The following is a 19,904-nucleotide window of genomic DNA, read 5'->3' as shown; positions in this document are numbered from 1 at the left end:
AGGAGGAGAGTCTTTGTTGAAGGCTGACTTGCCCTTGTCTCTTTGTCCAGAACTAGGTCATGTGTTGAGTTCACTGGAATTCAGTTTGGCTGTAAATACGGGGAAAATTCTAAATGAGGCTTAAATAGCTTGAGGTTTATTTCTGACTTACGACCAAAAAGTCTGAAGGCAATGCGGCTGGTATGGCACTCTTTCTGTCTCTGGTGTTAGGGTCTCAGGCTCTTCCACTTCGTACACTGCTTGCATGTCACCCATCCTACCCTCCCCATCTCCAGGTTCACCTCATGATCCCAAGGTGGCTGCTAAAGCCCAGCCATCATAGCCCCATTCCATGCATTCCATGCAGGAAAGAGGGAAGATGAGTGTGATCACAGATCCCCTTATGGACACTTCTTAGAAGTCACACACACCATTCCCACTGAGATTTCACTGGCCAGGCGTTAATTTCACATTGGATGAAAAAGTGATTCAAATGTCTTTTCCTGGGGGTCATGTGCATAGCTGAAAACCAGGGGTTATGAGCGGCAGTATAATCCAGTGCAGGAGCTCTATTTTTTTTTTTTTTTAAATTAACATGTATATTGTTTTAGGGTTACAGGTCTGTGATTCATCTGTCTTAGACAGTCACAGCGCTCACCATAGGACATACTGTCCACGGTGTCCATCACCCAGTCACCCACTCCATCCCTCCCACTCACCTCCATGAGAGCAACCCTCAGTTTGTTTCTTGAGATTAAGACTCCCTTATGGTTTGTCTCCCTCTCTGGTTTCATCTTATTTCACTTTTCCCTCCCTTCCCCTACAATCCTCTGTCTTGTTTCTCATATTCCTTGTATCAGTGAGATCATATAATAATTGTCTTTCTCTGATTGACTTATTTCACTTAGCATAATACCCTCTAGTTCCAACCACATCGTTACAAATGGCAAGATTTCAGTTTTGATGGCTGCATAATATTCCATTGTATGTAGATACCACACCTTCTTTATCCATTCATCTGTTGATGGACATCTGGCTCATTCCACAGTTTGGCAATTGTGGACATTGCTGCTATGAACATTGGGGTGCATGTGCCTCTGCGGATCACTACATTTGTATCTTTAGGGTAAATACCCAGAGTGGGTCATAGGGTAGCTCTATTTTCAGCTTTTTGAGGAACCTCCATGCTGTTTTCTAGAGTGGCTACACCAGCTTGCATTCCCACCAACAGGGTAGGAGGGTTCCCCTTTCTCCGCATCCTGTTGTTTCCTGACTTGTTAATTTTAGCCATTCTGACTAGTGTGAAGTGGGATCTCACTATAGTTTTGATTTGTATTTCCCTGATGCCGAGTGATGTGGAGCACTTTTTCATGTGTCTGCAGGCCATTTGACTGTCATCTTTGCAGAAATGTCAGTGCAGAAGCCCTTAACCTGGGGCCCATCTCAGATTCCAGTACAGGTCCATCAATTCGGGTGGGGAAAATAACACCTTTATTTTCAATAACCTGTAACTCCAATTTAACTTTCCTCCTATTAGGAATTGTAGTATTACAATAGCAAAGTATAGGAAGTGTCAGCAAAAGCCTGTGGGAATCATGACCATTCACATCTTTTGGCATCTGTTGCGGGTACTTCTAGTGTTGTCTGTGTTCTCCTCCGTTTAAAACTATGGTTCTTAGACTTGCTGTGAGCACACACACCCCCAAATTAAAAACACAGAAATACAGATTGATGCAACTGCGTAACAGCCAGGTGATTGGGGTTCATCCTGGCTCTGCCACCTATAAGCTGTGAGAGGTTACTTAACTTCCCTGTGCCTTTGTTTCCTCGGCCACGTAATGGGTGATCCTGAATCTTCATGCGATTGTCTTGGGGATCAAATGAGTTAAGACATGAAGGCTCCTAGAATAGTGCCTGGCACACAGTATGCACCATGGAGTATTTGCTGTTATTTTACTTTTACTGGGAGAGAAAGGAAAGGAGACCCCAGGGGGAAAGCTGGCCTGCTGCCATGTGTGCCCTTCTTGAGATGCCTGAACAAAATCAGGGTGCTGTCAACAGGATAGGTCAAAGCTGTCATTATTGTGTTTGCTAGTCGAAGGGTATTTCCAGGTTTATGTCACTTGGTAGTCATAGTAACCTTTTGAGGATGGGTGATATTTAATCCCCATTTCGCAGATGAGGACGTTGAGACCCAGAAAGGTACAGAGTGGCCCGAGATCCCATAGCTAATATGTAAAGGTGCTTAGCTAAAGGTGGCTTTGGCCCCAGAGCTCCTCCCTGCCTTTCTTGAGTGTTCCTGGTGCTGTCTGTGCTGAGAAAGGCAAGCTGACATTTTCAGTGACACCAAAACCAGTGTCTCCGGGGACAGCAGGAGGGAAGGGGGCTCTCTAGCATGGCAGAGATGGCTTGATTCTTATGCACCCGCCCCTTGGGCACCTTTCTTAAATATAGAGATGTTTAGATGAAGAGTCTGGGTGCCTGGCTTCCAATCTGGGCTCTTGTTGCTTTTCTGGCAAATGACAGCTTCTCTGTGCATGGGCATCCGCACCCTTAGAACAACACCTGCCTCAGAGCTCACTTCTAAGGATCAGATGTGTTCCTTCTCCACGTCACGCACTTGGGTGCTGTCGGGCACCTAGTAGGCAGTCAGATGTCAGCAGCTCTTGTTGGCATTATGCTTACACTCATCCCCTGCTAGTGTCTTGTCCTCAAGGCTGCTGCTCAGCTATCAGGGCCATGGCCCTTGGATGCATTTCCCCATTGCCCAGCTGAGAGAGGAACCCAAAGCTCAAACTGGAAGGCGACAGAGAGGAAGGAAACAAGCATCTAAATCAGTAGGCCCCCCATATTTTATTATGGAGAACTTCAGGCCTGCAGAACATTGAGAGTCGGACAAAGGCCAGCAGACTGCGATCCGTAGACCGAATTCCACCTGTGGTCTGCTTTTTTGCAAATGCAGTTTGCCTGTTGGGTTGCATATTGTGTGGTTCTGTGGCTGTTTTTGTGTCAGTGCACGGTTGAGTAGTTAGGACAGAGACTCTGTGGCCCAAGATGCTGAAAGTACACATTTGCCAGCAGTTTACAGGGAAGGTTTATATTCACCACCTGTAGTCATTCACCATTAGTGCTCACCATGTTTCGTTATGTTTCTGTTGGTCTGTCTCTATGGGTGATTTATTTTTAGGCTAAATAAGATGAAGTTCTCATAATACTTCATCTCTAGGTTCATTGGTGCTGGAGAGCTGAGTGTTCAGACTTCGTTAAACCCAAATACCCAGTGACTATTTGAGAAATGTGAACGCATTTTTCTGAAAGGAGAGGCCACCATGGCATTTCCTTGGATTGACAGTATTGTCTGTGATTTCTGAGATTTTTAAACCCCGGGACCAGGGAACTGATGTAGGATCACAGTCACTCACAGACCTCTCTGGGAAAAGCACTGGCTGAGGGAGCCCCGTCCCTTCTTGTTGTGCCTCCCCTTCCAGGAAGAGGATGCCTTCTCTGTGCCCAGCAGTGGCTTACTCACTCTCCAGGGTGTTTCCCTCCACCCCCACATGCATGACCTCACCTCTTTCTGCCACAGCCCTGCGAGCCAGGAGGAGAGGCCACACTATTGTGCTGGAAAAACAAGGGTTTCCATTCCCGGTGGGCTGTACCATCAGGGGTCCCAGCTCTCTCTCGGCTCTGGCTTCGGCACGTGTCTGCCTCTCTCAGGTCCCTGTGTTCACAGTCTTGAAAGGGAGCGTTGGATACCAACCTCCCTAGGAGTGAGAGGATTGAAAGAGGTCGTAACACCTAAATGCTCCATGTGAGACCTGTCCTGTGTTAGCCAAATGTGTTAGAGTCCTCGGTGCCACAACAAAGCACTACTCATTTGGTGGCTTAACGCAACAAAAATTATTCTCACAGTTCTGGAGGCCAGAAATTTGAAGTAAGGTGTCAGCAGTTTTGCTTCCTTCGGGAGACTCTGAAGATGCCTTTCGTATCTGCTGGCTTGTGGTAGCTGATGGCAATTCCTGGTGCTCCATAGCTTGTGGACACATTCCCTCTATCTCTCCCTCCATCCTCATCCTTCTGCTCCCTGTGTCTCCATGTCTACTCCTTTTCTGTTTCTTTTCTTTTTTTAGATTTTCATTTACTTGAGAGAGGGAGAGAGAATGAACTGGAGGAGAGGCAGACTCCCCACTGAGCTGAGAGTCCGATGTGGGGCTCGATCCCAGAACCCTGGGATCATGACCTGAACTAAAGGCAGATGCTTTACTGACTGGCTTAACCACCGAGGTTCCCCCTTTTCTGTTTCATCAGGACACAGTCGTTGGCTGCGTAGAGAAAACTCGCTCTTCTGTTTGTCTCCTTGACTCTTCCATCACTACCACACTCCACACTTCTGATACCATGTGTGAGGTTTTTCCCATGCCACGCAGTTCTCTGCAATGCCAGCTAGATGTCTTACAGTTCATTTCAGTTGTAATGCTAACCAGAAGCAGTGCTGACCCTGCAGGTGAAGGGCTCTGTCCCTCGAAACCGCCCCCACTTCAGGTGCCTGTCTCAAGTAATAGGTCCCCACGTTACCCACAACTTGTCAGACTTGCCTACACATTGGAGGTTCCCATGATCCTGTCCTTGGATTTGATGATTTTCCAGAACAGCTCACAGAACTCAGGGAAACACTTAACATTTATCAGCCTTTTTTTTTTTTTTTTCTTTTTAAGATTTTACTTATTTATTTGACAGAGATCACAAGTAGGCAGAGAGGCAGGCAGAGAGAGAGGAGGAAGCAGGTTTCCTGTGGAACAGAGAGTCCTATGTGGGGCTCGATTCCAGGACTCTGAAGGCAGAGGCTTGAACCCACAGAGCCACACAGTCGCCCCTATCAGCTTATTTCTAATAAAAGATTCAGATGAACATGCACATGAAGAGTGACGAAGGGTAAGATTGGGACAGGTCCTACGCACAGGGGCTTCTGTTCCTCTGCAGTTGGGGTGTGCCACCCTCTTGGTACCTGGATGTTGTCACAAACCTGGAAGCTCCCCAAGCCCTGTGCTTTGAGGATTTTTATGAAAGGCTCATCACGTAGGCATGATTGATCATTAAGTCCATCTCCAGCCACTTTCCCAGTGTTGAGGATAGCGCTGGAAGTTCCAAACTTCTGATGATGGCTTGGTCTTTCCGGTGACTAGTCCCCATCCAGAAGCCCACCAAGATACGCTTCATTGGAATGAAAGACAGTGCTGTTGCTCAGGAAATCCCAAGGGCTTTAGGAGCTCTCAGCAGGAACCAAGGGCAGAGACCATTAAATGTATTTTCTGTTTCACTGTTTCCCGGGCTCCCCCCCTAAATTGGGGGTGATTTCATCTTGAGATGCTGACTTCATTACATCTGCAAAGTCCTTATTTTCACATTCTTGAGTATAGGGGGTTAGGACCAGACCATATCTTCAGGGGGCCATTCTTCAACCCATTATGGTGGTGCTGTTGCTACTGCTAACAGTGCTCCTGCTTGTGTAGCAATGTTGTTACCTTGTTTGTTCTGTTGTCATTGCTGCTCACTGGTGGTCCCGGGTTTCAGTCCCTGCCCCACAGCATCTGAACCATGTGACCCTTAGAAGGGACTTTTGCTGCTTAAGCCTGTTTCCTCCTATGCAGAGTAGGGCTTATAACACATCTGACCTCTGGGTTGTTGTGAGAGCCTGTACGTGTGAGTTCCTAGCCTAGGACCTGGCACAGAGTAAACATGCCGGAATGTGGCCACCCCTGTTGGAGCATGTCAGGTGATGCTGAGTGCGGGAGGGGACGAAGCAGAGGAGGGGGACCAGCCATGTGGGGACGCAGTGTGCAGTTGTAGAGAGTGGTCTTGGAAACACCACTGCAGGGGTATCTGCTCAGTAGGACTCAGTGGGTGCTTTCACTGAGGCCACTGCTAACACCATAATTTAGTGACTCAGTCACTTGGTAGGTGTGTGCCGAGTTACTATGCCACATCCTGACATTAGGCTTCCAGAGGCTGCCTGGGTCCGGCGCTGTCACACACTCCTAAGTCTGGGCACACTAATGTTCTCCCCTATTCTTCTCATTCTTTCACCAGCTTCGTCTCAACAGCATCAAGAAACTGTCCACCATCGCTTTGGCCCTGGGTGTGGAAAGGACCCGCAGCGAGCTCCTGCCCTTCCTGACAGGTAAAGAGGTGGACTCCTGGGGTCCAGGTGGAGTGGGGACTGTCAGGGGTTGCTTCTTGTTAGGTGACAGAGGGCTCCTTAGGGATCTAACATACCATAGTGTCTGCCCTGTGCCAGGTACGGCATGGCAGGGTTGGGGGCAGGATCGGTCAGTGGGGTCTGGAGGCAGTTGGAGCCAGCTCTTTGAATCAGCACTAACAGTTAAAAGCCAGTATCCTGAGGTGAGTCACTTAACCTAACTGTTCTTTGGAGTTTTTACTTACAAAATACAGGTAAGCACACACGTGCTGTGGCATCAATATGAGCGTGGACTAACAATACCAGTAGTTGCTGCCATGTGCCGGGCAGTGCTCCAGACCCTCCCTCGTGAGCGTTGGGTTAGTTCAGGGTCCTCAGAATGGGGGCCTGTGCTCAGTAAGGACACATCAATGGTGTTGCCCATTGTTAATCTCACAGCAGTGCCTTGAGGTCCCCCTCCTCTGCTGCCCTGCCCCCATTTTATATGTGAGGACCCTGAGGATGAAGAGATGAAGGAGTGCATTCGCCTGAGATCCTGCGGCTAGAGGAGGTGACTCAGCAGGGCTTGTCTGTCTGGACAGGCTAGCTGGACTTGACTGTCCTGGTTAATGACTCAGGGTCCTGATGACCTGGGTTCAAATCCAGGCCCCACCACTTTCTAGCTATGTGGCCTAGGGCAGGGTATTTCCCATCTGCCTGCCTCTGGTTCTTTGTGTGTGAAATGGGCCTAATTGTGTAAGCGGATATGAAAATTAAATAAGATGCCGTGTGATGCGCTCATGCAGTTCACACTCAGCATATGGCAAGAACTGCTAAGTGTTAGTGGTTCGGCTGCCCCACTCACCCCGTCTGAAGATGCGCACAGAGTACTTGGCACGGTGTCTAATGCGCACCGGACCAGCAGTTGGAGGTAAATCCTCTGTTCCACTATTCTCACTACTACTTTATACTAATTGAAATGGCAGCTGAAGGCTCAGAGTCACTAGTGAAACTCTTACGTGATCCTATAAGTTGGGCTCAGTGGTGATGCCAGGGCGGAGGGGAGCGGAGATGGTTATTCCTTCTCTTGACACGTGGGGACATGAAGGCCTACAGAGGGACAGGGATTGCCCACGGTGACAACGGCTAATGACTGCGGAGCACAGGTTTATCTGCCTGGGCAGGCCAGGTATCAGTGTCACACTGAGCAGGTGACCTGAATCGAGTGGCTTCCACTGGTGAACTGTGTGCAGGACTTGGAAGCTCTGAGTGCAGAGACGGGGCAGCCGGGTGCAGGGAGTGTGATGTGTGGCACGGTGGTGTAACAGTGGTAGAGTGGTGCCGGGTGGCTCAGTCACTGACGTATTTGCCTTTGGCTCGGGTCATGATCCCGGGATCCTGGGATTGAACCCCACCTTGAGCTCCCTGCTCAGCGGGAAGCCTGCTTCTCCTTCTGTCATTCGTCCCTGTCCCGTCCCTCCGCCCCCTGCTCACATGCGCTCTCACTCTCAAGTAAATAAAAGGTTAACAAAAAATCAAGTGGGTAAAGAAGTTGTTGTGACCTGGGTTTGAGGCCAGCTGTGCCACCAGCCTGCTGGCAAGCCTGGGTAAGCCATTCCGTTTCCCCTGGCCTCAGCTCCCTTATCTGTCCGAGGGTGGGAGGAAGACCTAACCCACAGGGCTGTTGAGGATGAAGTGCGCCATGCAGAGCTGAGTCTGTAGAAAATGCTCGGTATGTGCTGCTTGCCCCTCTGTAGTGAGGTAGTAGGGAAGGCCGCTGGGGAGGGGATTGGCAGGAGTAAACAGCACATGGAGGCAGGATTGACTGTGGTGATGGGATGCAGGGAGAGGCACAGGGGCAGGTGGGTGGTAGGGGGTTGGGTTTGCAGGTTCCGAGGGCCAGGCGGCAGTCTGCGATTAATCCTGTAGGTGAAGGCAGGCAGTCGTGGGAGATAGCTGCCGGAGGGTGGGCGGATGACATATAGAAAATAAACCTCCTGTGCACCCAGCATTTTATTGAAAGGTTGCGGGGCGGGGTGGTGGGGGGGTGGAACAGCAGAGGCAATTGACTTTGGGCCAGTGGCTAAGAGTAGAGACCCTGGTGTTGGGCCACCTGGTTCAGTCCCAGCTAGGACATGCTTTATTTCCTCAGTAAAACAAGAATCATCATCTAATACATGGGCCATTGTTAAGATTCAGTGAATTTTTTAAAGATGTATTTATTTGACAGAGGTGGGGGAAGAGAAGATCTGCGAGAGAGCGAGCACAAGCGTGGGGCAAGGGAGGGCGGCAGGCAGAGGGAGAAGCAGGCTCCCCGCTGAGCAGGGAGCCTGATGTAGGACTCAATCCCAATACCCTAGGATCATGATCTGAGCTGAAGGCAGACACTTAACCAGCTGAGCCACCCGGGAGCCCCAAGATTCAGTAAATCTAACATACGTGTCATTTTTATTACATCAGAGCCACAGGTGACATCACAGTAATGCAAGTGAGAGGAACTGCACAAGCCACGAGATAGAAGAGGAGTCAGGCGTTCAAGACAGATTTCTCTGGGCTGCTTTCGTTAAGTGGTGGCAGATTTTCTGTCCTTTGGGCTTCACCCACTGCAAAATGTTCAAAACAGCAGATGGTAGATAGCACTGCGTCTTTCAGAAAAGGTGCTGCTGTTTCAGAACAGGCTGAAAGCCCTCTCTGAGCTCAAACCTATAGAACATTCATAGTCAGTGTTATGAGGAGGAAGTCACCATGTGATGCCACGCTGGGTTAGAAACAAGTGTTGGTAGTTTCTTCGGCCATAGTGAGATGTGGATGGGTTCCCAGGTGAGTCAGGTCACCTGTGTGTGCCCGTGGCTGAAAAGTCGCCTGCTGTTTGAAGACTTATACCCGGGCAAACACCAGTGAAAAGTGTCCTCAGAAATCCCAGATTTGCCTTAAACACACTGTGTGGTTTTGTTGGGAAGGTGTACGAGTGGAGGTTCCCTGAGGCGGAGAGTAGCTTGATACTGCCTTTTGTTGTGGCCGTGGCATTTCTTCCAAGTTCAGGAAAGAGTGTTTTCTGTTTAAAAGATCTGGGTTCATTTAAGCTGTTGCACAGCACGGTTAGAAAATACTTGGAAGGTGACCGTTTGTGGGCACGTTTCATAAACATCTACTGTGTGCTGTGAGGAGAATAAGTCGAAGTTCTGTCTTCATGGAGCTTCTGTTCCAGTCAGGGGAATAAGTAGTGCTAAGGTGGGGAGAGACACAAGGTGGAAATAAGGTTAAGCGATATTCCAGTGGGGTCAGGGCAGGTCTTCCTGGGGGTCCTACCCTGTAGGACTTTGGGGGAAGAATGTTCCAGCTGCAGGAAGAGGCGGGCATGGAATGGGCACAGTGTTGGTGGGAAGATGTGAGTTGGAGGTTGGTACAGTGGCCACATCACGTGGGCTCATGGTACGTGGAGTCTAGAGTTTAATTCATGGTTTTTAGAAACCATTGGGAGATTGAAGTAGGGGAGTGTCATGATTTAAAGGATCACTCGGTGTTCTGGAAGGAGGCCGGGTGGTTTGGGGGCCAGGGCAGAAGCAGGAAAACCAGTTAGAGAGCAGTTGTAGTCACCAGGCAAGAGATGGTGGTCATCAGAGTGACACTGAGGTGGAAGGTGGACAGGTCTGCATCAGAGAGGTGGGGAGGAGGCAGCCCTAAGCCTTTGAGGTCAGGAGGCTGGGGAGGCTGAGAAGGCGGTTCTATAGGGGTGGGGACCATGAAAATAGGTGCTAGCAGATTCCACGCATTTGGCTTTCAGGAACACGGCTTGGCCAAGGAGTCTGGACTGAGGGCTGAGTTGAATACAAGTGAGGCCATCCACACGCTGAGGTCTCTGGGAGCTTGAGAAAATGGATAGGGTGTATAGAGAAGGCCAGGGAAACAGGCTGGGAAGGACCCAAAGGCCTGGTAGGCCCGGAGCCACACTGGCCTGCGTTCTCTGAAGCACTGACTTGGGCCAGGCCCCACACTGAGCTCCTCACAGAAAACATCACTTCACTTTGGGCTCACACAGCTCTCTCAGGATGTGGGGTGAGAAAACAGACTCAGGTGAAGTGAATGGCCTCACACCCAGCCAGCAGTAGAGCAGAGAGCCCCCCCACGGGGTAAGGAGGGGGAGGACAGCCTCATGAGCAGAGCGCATGGTGGCAAAGTGACCCAGAGCCTGCACCTACCACTTCTCAACCCCGCTGGCCAGAGCAGGCCCCATGTTGTGCCAGCTGCAAGGGAGCCTGGAGGTGTCTGGCGGGGCTGCCATAGGCTTGACGTAAGCTCAGAGTTGAAATGCCAGTGCAGATGCCAGGATGTTAGTATCTTCTGCCACAGAGGTCAGCAGTTCCTACTGGAAGCGTCTTCTGCCATACTGGTCAGGTGTTGAGAAGGGCCTTTGGTTTGAGCATTAGGACCCAGCAGCTCTGGCTTTCCCCAGTCATCCGTTCTTCCAGCACCAGGACTGAGCTCCTGCTGTGCTCATTTCTGGTAGAAACGGGGGCACAGAAAGGAGCCAGTCCTGGGCACCTAAGATAAGGATGGTGGTAAAGGTAGCTTAGGGTTGAGGGGAGCGTAGAGAAGGGACTTGCCCTGGTCTGGTCTGGTCAGGAAACCTGAACTGAGTCTTGAAGGATGGAGAAAAACTTCTCGGGCTGAAGAGAAAGTTGAGTTCTTGGCAGAGAAGGTGGTGCTGAGGGTAGAGGCTGGACCACAGCAAAGAGCCCCCGTTGACCGGCTCTGTGCTCGTATGCATGGTCTGGTTTGCTCCTCACTCTCCCTCCCCTGAGAGGGACATTAGCACCAACTCCAGGCTCAGAGATGGGTTTGCAGACTGGTCTCACTTCCCCAGTGTCCCTCACCTAGTGAAGGGCAGAAGAGGGGCTTTGGTGCTGTCCTCCGACCCAGGCCTGCACCCTGATCTCTGCACCAGCCCGGGTGGGGGTGGGGAGCCTGAGGGCTGTGGTTAGAGGAAGCCAAATGGAGCCTGCTTCTTCCCACCTTGGGTCACCCGGGGGCTGGGGTCAGACTTGGGGTGGGACTGTAACAGAGTCTGTCTTGGTTCCACAGATACCATCTACGATGAGGATGAGGTGCTCTTGGCCCTGGCGGAACAGCTGGGAACCTTCACCACACTGGTGGGAGGCCCCGAGTACGTGCACTGCCTGCTGGTGAGTCTGGGGGGCGGGGGCATCCCCTTTCCCCTTTCCAGGCAGGTCAGACCCATGGCCCTGCTAGGAGCAGGGCAGGAAGAATGCAAGAGAAGCTGGGGGGTCACGTTCAAGGAACAGGCAAGCCCAGACATTCCCTGAATCCAGCAGATTGGTAGTGGCATTTCATATAGCAATACCCAAAACGCATTTGTATACCTTCCTGTTAGCTGAACACTTGCCTGACTGGTTTCAAGCCCTGCCTGGACCTGTCCTTAGAGGGCTTTGGGCTTGGAGGCAGTCCGAGTTCTGTCACTTTTTTGCTGTGTGACTTGGAAGAGTTACTTAACCTCTGTGTTATACTTTCCTCATCTATAAAATGGGAGTCATTAAGATCTATCTTTTTAATTGATTTAATTGATTTAAGTGCCATTGGCATGGCACTTGGTACATGGTAAGGACTATCAGGTGTTAGCCACCAGGATCATTATGCCATACGTTGTGAGGTTATGTCCACCCTCTGGGGTAGGGACGTTTCCCTTTTGTAGATGAGCCACTGAGCGCACTTGAGAGAGGTTAAGCGACTTGGCCAAGGGCTCACAGGTAATAAATAGCAAAGCTGTGATTCCAGGTGCCTGCCTGTGCACCCATGTGCTTGGTGACAGCTGGGGACACAGAAATGGGTCAGATACTAATAGTAATTTCTCTTTGTGAGAAGAGCACAGAGGACTCCGTTGTCACCAGGGCAAGACTCCTGTCCTGCCTTCCAGGAACGGGGAGCCTTGGGTTCCTGAGTCCCTTGGTTTTTGTTGTTCTTCAGAGCCCCTGTGTCATGCTTTCTAAAGACACAGTTTTATATTTGGCATTTGCGCTTAATGATGTCTTAACAATTTTTGTTAGCAGCCGCCTTCTTTTAGTGGTGTATAAAATCATGGCACTTCTTAAAATTGGGGGGATTTGGGGTTTGAAAAGATACGGGAACTTTTCTTTTAAGCAGTGTTATTTCTGAAGATATTGGATAATTGTCATTAAATTTTGGTCTGTGAGCTTTCATCTGTGTGTATGTGTATAATTTGTGTTGTGTGTACATGCAGACATTGGTATGCAAATGAGATAATTTCTTATATTTACACAGATTAGGGTTGCTTTTTTTTTTTTTTAAGATTTTATTTATTTATTTGATAGACAGAGATCGCAACTAGTCAGAGAGGTAGGCAGGGAGAGAGAGGAGAAAGCAGGCTCCCCGCTGGGCAGTGAGCCTGATGTGGGGCTCGATCCCAGGACCCTGGGATCTGACCCGAGCTGAAGGCAGAGGCTTTAACCCACTGAGCCACCCAGGTGCCCCCAGATTAGGGTTGCTTAACATGAGGAACATGATGAGGTCTGGGGGCCAGCCTGAAAAAGGGGTCCCTTGAGCTTCATGGAACTTTCTGCAAGCCCTGGAATTTCTCAGTTTTACTGACGAGCAAATTTGTAGTTTTCAGCAGCATCTCAGAGGACTTGGGAGCAGAAAACACAGATGCTGTAGCTTCAGCAAAGGGTTCCAGGGCCCTCAGATGGTGTAGGACTCAGACTTGTAGGGGAGCAGGACAGGAACCCTGGAATCCTTCCCTTACCCGGTTTGGGTTATCCCACACTTATTTGGGGGGGAAGTCACATGTTGTCTGGGACCGATACTCATGATGGTCACATGAGCTGGCAGACACATTCTAAGGGCCCTGTAAGGGAGTGCTGGAAACCCGGAAGCCAGTCAGGTCCGAATGCTGGTGCTCCTTGGTGCCTGCAGGTGCCTTCTGCACAGTCACCTGTCTTGTCCCCTAGCCCCAGTTCACAGATGAGGATTGAGGCTTGAGGTCTGGATTAGGTGAATTGCCTAAGCTGGGAAGAGACAGAGTCAGGATTCGAACCCAGGCCCCTGCCTCTTAACCACTGCCACTCTTCTCTCCTGCCCTGCCAGGGGCTCTACTGGCTGATTGGAGCTGGACAGGAGGGAAGTTGGGGGACATTAGAACCTGGAGGAGGCACCTAACCTGTTTCAGGTGGAAAGGGGGAGCTGTCAATGAAGGCTTCCAGGAGGAGGTGGCAGTGGATCTGGATTTTGACAAAGAGAAGTGGAAGATGGCTGTTGGGCAGCTTGTTCATTTCGCCGACATGAGTACCAGCCAAGGGCCTTGGGAACCTAGGGGCATGTCACAGCCAATCCCAGCCCTCCTTCTCTGTAGAGATGAATTGGAATTAATTTCACAGGGACCTGTAGGATTGCACAAGGATCTGTTCTGTATCTGCAGCTCTTAACCGTTTTGGAGTCCTGGATCCCTTTGGAAATGTGCTGCAAACTCTGGAGCCTCTCCTGAAAATACAATGACCTTTGGAAGTTCGCACGTCTCCCCTCCCCTGCATGTTCTCTGGAGCCCTCGCTCCTTCTTATAGAGGCCCCACAGCATGGCTTTCCATTGTGGGAAAGCATCCCTTGGAGCTTCCTAAACCTGCACCTTCCCAGGCCCCACCCGGGAGGGTCTGATTCTGTGCTCTATGCTGAGCTAGGCCTCCTGGGGGATCACAGACATCACTGTGCGAGGCCCTGCAGCAGCACCTGCAGGATCCCAGCAGGCACTGTGGCGTGACGTAAGTGCTACGTGGCCTTGGTCCCCAGGTCTTTGTTAGGACTGGTTACTCTAAGTGGAACAGGTAAATGGCGAGTACTGATCGAGTACCTCTCTCCCACCTCCCAGCGTGGAAAGCAGGAAAACCAGGAACAAAGAGGAAAATGGTCACTGTTGTAGCCCAGTGACACCACCTTCAGCCACACTCCATGAGCCGGTCCAGAACCAGAAACCCTGCGGTGGCATGGCTTTAGGGTAGAGGCCACATACGAGCAACCCCTGGGCTGGCATAGTGTCACATTTTCCTCTTGAATCATTGTCAGTCTTTTGCAAATGGGATTTTTTATTTTCATTGTGATTAAATATACAACCATTTTTAAGTTAATGCCACAGTTCTGTAACGTTAAGTCTGTTCACATTGTGGTGCAGCCACCCCCACCAGCTGTCATTGTCCCAGACGGAAATTGTCTCCATTAACCATAACTGCCCGGAGCCCATGCTCCATGCTCCTCGGCTCGTGGGGCCCACCATTCTGCTCTCTGCATCTACGAATCTGGTTACTCTGGGATCCTCATATAAAGGAATCCTACAACATGTGGCCTTTTCTGACTGCCTTATTTCACTCGGCATAATATCCTCAGTGTTCATCCATGGTGTGGCGTGTGTTCAGTGAGATGCACACCTGGCCCCTTTGGCTGCTTTTGGAAAACATTGCTTCTACCAGCTCTGTTTTCTTGTGGCAGTTGATGGAGTTAGGAAGCAGCTGCCTTTCCTAGGCTACCTGCCACAGTTGCTGCCTCTTTCCATTGTCCCCACCCACCACCTTTGCTCCTTGCTCCATTCTGCTGGAGCCCTGGAGGCATTTCCATGTGTGGTTTCTTCCTGCCTCCCACACCTGTCAGGCCATACTGGACTTTGGACTGCAGGTCTCCACACCTTTATTTGAACAGACTAGAATCACGTTAGCCTCCCCTTATTCAGTCAGTAATTGCTGAGTTTCCACCCTGTCTGAGATGCTCTGCTGGGCTCTGAGGACATTGTGATGAGCGAGTTAGATGTCCCTAAAGGAGCACGACCCCTTCAGGCCTCGAAGTCCCAAGCCACAGGTTTGCCAGTCACGTGCCGTGAGCTCCTGGGGCAGTCGCCTGTCAGCACAGCCATGTCCTTTTGCAAGCTCGGGAACCCGGTGGCCTGGTTTGGATCCTGTCTAGCACTAGCTAACACTAGCGTGGTCAAGTTATTTGACTGTCTGCCTCAGTTTCCTCTTCTGTAAAATGAAGACCGTCACAGGACCTGCTTCATAGCATCAGCATTGTTCCCTGTTCCTCGCTTCCCCCTGCCCTCCAGTCCCAAGTTGTGTGACACAGTGACCCTGCTTAGGACACCCACCGAATAGATGTTCCAGTCAACAGCCACGATTTTCCATGCGCTGTGAGGTGCCGGTGACAGCTGTGGCTCTGCTAGAAAGTGATACATAGGACTGTGAGCTCCTTCAAGGGTGTCTATATGAGGTTTTCTGGGCTCTGCAAGAAGGTCTGCTGGGTGAAGGTGGGGATGGGGAGGTCAAGGAAGGTTTCTCAGGAGATGAGTCATGAGGGGCACGGGGTGGGGCTCGAGGCTGGGGCAGTGGGGAGGTGACCTGCAGTGACCTTGTGCTCTGTGCCTCAGCCACCCCTGGAGTCGCTGGCCACAGTGGAGGAGACGGTGGTGCGGGATAAGGCGGTGGAGTCCTTGCGGGCCATCTCGCACGAGCACTCACCCTCGGACCTCGAGGCCCACTTCGTGCCACTGGTGAAGCGGTTGGCGGGCGGCGACTGGTTCACCTCCCGCACCTCGGCTTGTGGCCTCTTCTCTGTCTGCTACCCCCGCGTGTCCAGCGCCGTCAAGGCAGAACTTCGGCAGTGAGTCCCAGCCTCCCCTCTGCTTGGACCCTTCTCTCAGGCTCAGCCCCCACTCCTCCCCACCCGCTCAAGCCTCTCAGGTCCCAGGCCTGGTCCAGACATGACCTCTTGCTCATTTAGGGAATGGAGAAACGATCGCTCCTTCCTCCCATCGGGCTTTGTGAGGATATACAAGAGTGAGTGCACACATAGCGCTCAGAACAGATCTGGCTCGTAAAAGTGCTTGGCCTGTGAGGGGTGGTGCCATCTCGGGCCTGCCGCAGCCAGAAACCTCACAAATACGCTGGCTCAGTTTGTCCACCACCGCCCTTGGGCTTGCTGCCCCAGAGAATTCCTTGTATGTCAGACTCCTCTCCAGGAACAGTGAGTGGAAGTGCTTCTAACTGGGTTAAAATTTCCCAGTAGTATGCGTTTCTTCCCTTCCCTCTGGACTTTGTTCACTCACCAGCTCCCGGGACTGTTGAGCAGCAAGCCCGGGCCCTGAGCTCAAGCACATGACGGAACACTGGTGCTCAGCTGCCCACGTGTGCTTAGAGGTCTGTGTGCGCACGTGCGTCCCCCATGCTCCTGAAAAGTAAAACCTTTGAGGGGCCCCAAGCAGCATCTTAGCTCAGCCACTTGATTCGGTCAGACTGATAGATCCTGCACCTGCCATTCAGTAGGACTCACTATGTGTGGACTGGCTGCTCTTTCACACACCGTATCTCATTTAAACCTCATCAGGACCCTGTGCGGTGGGAACGATCACTCTCAGCTCCATTTTATAGGCCTGGGAAGACTCAGAGGGCTCATGGCTTGTGCGGAGTCACTCAGGCAAAGCCAGAACTTGCGTGACTGCAAAGTCTGTGCTTTCTCCTCTCTGCCTCTGCGTGCTGCTGTGGGCTCCTAGCTAGGCCTTCCTCCTCCTGAGTCCCACTTCCAACCCCCAGGTACTTCCGGAACCTGTGCTCAGATGACACCCCCATGGTGCGGCGGGCCGCAGCCTCCAAGCTGGGGGAGTTCGCCAAGGTGCTGGAGCTGGACAATGTCAAGAGTGAGATCATCCCCATGTTCTCCAACCTGGCCTCTGACGAGCAGGTGGGCTCTGCTCCCCAAGCCCCAAGCCCCTCCTCCATCCCCTTCCCCTGGCAGACCCTGTGTCTCAGAGGGAATCCCATGCTGCCCTCACTCTGCTCTGATTGTCTCCCCAGGACTCGGTGCGGCTGTTGGCAGTGGAGGCATGTGTGAACATCGCCCAGCTACTGCCCCAGGAGGATCTGGAGGCCCTGGTGATGCCTACCCTGCGCCAGGCTGCTGAGGACAAGTCCTGGCGCGTCCGATACATGGTGGCCGACAAGTTCACAGAGGTGGGGGCTGTTGATAACTCACAGAGCTGAGGCCCTCAGAGGGGCCACACGTAGAAATCGGGGTTTTGGTTAAATCCAACAAATCACTGGGTGCTTGAGCAGTAAGCTCTCCGATCATCTGGCTGCATCTCGCTTCATAGTGGCAGCCCTGGTTGAGTAACTGTCGCAACTGAGGTGCTGTGTTAGGAAGGGTTCTGAAGCCAAGTTCAGGTTCTGTGGAGAGTCCCAGAGCAGAGAAGGCTGGTATGGGTGTGCTCTTGCCCTAATCAGACTATCTCTTTCACAAAAGGGAGGGCATAGCCTTATTAGTTTTGGGACTGCCATGACAAAGTGCCACAGCCTGGGGGTACTTCATTCCCTCGCTGTTCTGGAGGTTATTCCAAGACTTCTAATTTTTTTTAAGATTTTACTTACTTACTTGTTTGTTGAGAGAGAGAGGAGGAACAGAGGGAGAGGGACAAGTAGACTGCACTGAGCAGAGAGTCCACCGAAGGGTTTGATCCCAGGATCCTGAGATCATGAGTCTGCCACTTAACTGACTAAGCCACCCAGGCGCCCCTCTGAGGCTTCTTTTCTTGGTTTCTAGTTGGTCTTTTCCCTTATCTTCACATGGTCTCCCCTCTGTGCATGCCTGTGTCCTAATCCCCTCCTGCCCCCGCAAAAGGATTCCAGTCTTTTTGGATGAGGGCCACCTTAATGACCTCTTTTAAAACCCTGTCTTCAAGTGCAGTCCCTTTCTGAGGTACTGAGGGGTTGGGCCTGCAGCAAAGGAATTTTGGAGGCACAGTAGTTCAGCCCGTAGCACAGTTCAGAACTGGTCAGAATGACACCCACCAGGCAGGCAGAACAGGGACAAGATAAGATCCTAGACGGTGCTTGCTCACAGAGACCACGTTTGCTTATGCTACCATCGTGTTTGTTGCACACCCGCCTTTTTAGGGGTGCTGGGGATCCAGCGAATTCAGCACATTCCCAGCCTCCAGGGAGCAGGCAGCCTGAACAGCAGGAGGGTCCGTTGAGAGAGAGGGAAGCTGTCAGCACCAAAGCCGACAGCCCTGCATGGGGCATTGAGAAGAGGAGGTGGGGCTGCCACTGGTTCTAGAAGATGGGCAGCTGAGAGTGGGGATAGGACTGTGTTCCAGCAAAAGGACAGCATGTCCATGGAGCTCTGGGAGTCCAGAGCCAGTGCGAGTAAGAACATTCCAGACTTGCCCTTGGGGCCCCATGTGAGAGAGGGCTGGAGAGAGGCACCGGGCTTGAGGCTTGGGTGCTCTTCAACCCCATGGCTCCCTGTTCCTGTGAGTGTGCTTATTTCCGTGGTGTTTGCTGGAAGGACTCGGAGCCTTGGGATAGCATTTCCCAGACCGTCCATGTTCCCTGTGAGAATGTTAGCACAGCGCGGCCGCTCCCCGGAGGCTCGGCACCATGGTTAAAGACGGTGCTTCCGTCCTTGGCCTCTGGACAGCGTGGACTGGATCACGCTGGGTTTTAGATAAAAGCTCAGTGAAGGCAGGGATTTTAGATTCAAGCTGCTCCGTGCCCGGGAGATACTCTGTGGTCTGTCTAAGGGGCAGCATTGGGCCCTTCAGAGTTTTTGTTTGTTGCCTTCTTAGTCATGAGCTATCCTACTCCCTGCTAGGTCTTCAGGAGCCTTCCCTGGCATGCCGCCTTCCCCCTCAGTCATGATGTGTTTAATTTCATTACGAGAGTAATTCGGGGTCGGGTAACCAATTTGGAAAATACAGAAGACTATAAATGAGAAAGGAGGAGCCATATCACTAGAATGTTTTCGGATCAGATAACAGAAAATCCCTCCAAGTAGCCTGAACAGTAAGGAGACCTGTTACTGCCGTTAACGCAGAGGACAGCACGGTGCAGTAGGTACTCTCGTGGCCGTCATTTTGCTTTTGAGGAACCAGGCTCAGAGAGGTTTGGAGACTTGCCTGGGCTAACCCTGTGGTGCTGGGAGTAGATCTCAGTAGTGATCCCAAGGGCCACGTTCTTCTTAACCCCAGTTCTGGTGCCTTTAACTGTGATTCTGCTCTCATTCACCCAGAGAGAGTAGTGCCCAGCCCTCTCACTCGCCCTGCTTTCTGTCTGCAGCTCCAGAAAGCAGTGGGGCCTGAGATCACCAAGACAGACCTGGTGCCCGCCTTCCAGAACCTGATGAAAGATTGTGAGGCCGAGGTGAGGGCCGCAGCCTCCCACAAGGTCAAAGGTTGGTGCTGGCGACCAGAACACAGCAAACGGGAGGGCATCCGAGGGCCTGACGCAGAATCAGGACAACAGGTCTCACTTTCCTCTCTCTCCTTTCTCCCTCCCACAGAATTCTGTGAAAATCTCTCTGCTGACTGTCGGGAGAATGTGATCATGACCCAGATCTTACCCTGCATCAAGGTAACAGGAGTTTGGTGGGAGGAATAGGGCAGATCTTGGCCTGCTGAAGAGGAGGGGTGGACATTGGGCTTTATAGACATTCAGAGGCAGACAGTCCCCAGTCTTCTAGGACCTGGCAGTCTTGGATTGGGAAGCAGGTGGGGTCCTTGAGGGCAGGCAGAATCTGAGGTTTGGGCCTGAGCTTGGGGTGGGAGTACTTCCCCTCAAAAGTTCCAAAAGCTTTGGCCTAAGGGTGGGAGGCTTCCTGGAGCAGGGCTCATGGAGCTCAAAGCAGGTGGGACAGGTAAGGAGCTGCCTTGTACCTTTGTACCCTAAACCATCACTGCTCCGTGAGGGAGAAG

At 51.5% G+C, this 19,904-nt stretch overlaps 1 protein-coding gene across 1 annotated transcript in view; it reads left to right on the top strand.

Moving 5' to 3' along the window:
- The window catches only part of PPP2R1A (protein phosphatase 2 scaffold subunit Aalpha), a 40,642-nt gene that overhangs the window by 8,784 nt on the left and 11,954 nt on the right, over window positions 1-19,904 (top strand). The window contains exons 2-8 of the mRNA XM_059382656.1: window positions 6,067-6,157; window positions 11,237-11,337; window positions 15,588-15,820; window positions 16,750-16,897; window positions 17,011-17,166; window positions 19,270-19,384; window positions 19,493-19,563. Coding sequence (XP_059238639.1) covers window positions 6,067-6,157; window positions 11,237-11,337; window positions 15,588-15,820; window positions 16,750-16,897; window positions 17,011-17,166; window positions 19,270-19,384; window positions 19,493-19,563 — 915 coding nt within the window. The remainder of the gene's footprint in view (window positions 1-6,066; window positions 6,158-11,236; window positions 11,338-15,587; window positions 15,821-16,749; window positions 16,898-17,010; window positions 17,167-19,269; window positions 19,385-19,492; window positions 19,564-19,904) is intronic.

Source organism: Mustela nigripes, chromosome 17, assembly GCF_022355385.1.
Source record: "Mustela nigripes isolate SB6536 chromosome 17, MUSNIG.SB6536, whole genome shotgun sequence".
Taxonomy (NCBI): domain Eukaryota; kingdom Metazoa; phylum Chordata; class Mammalia; order Carnivora; family Mustelidae; genus Mustela; species Mustela nigripes.
This window is presented reverse-complemented; position numbering and strand designations above follow the sequence as displayed.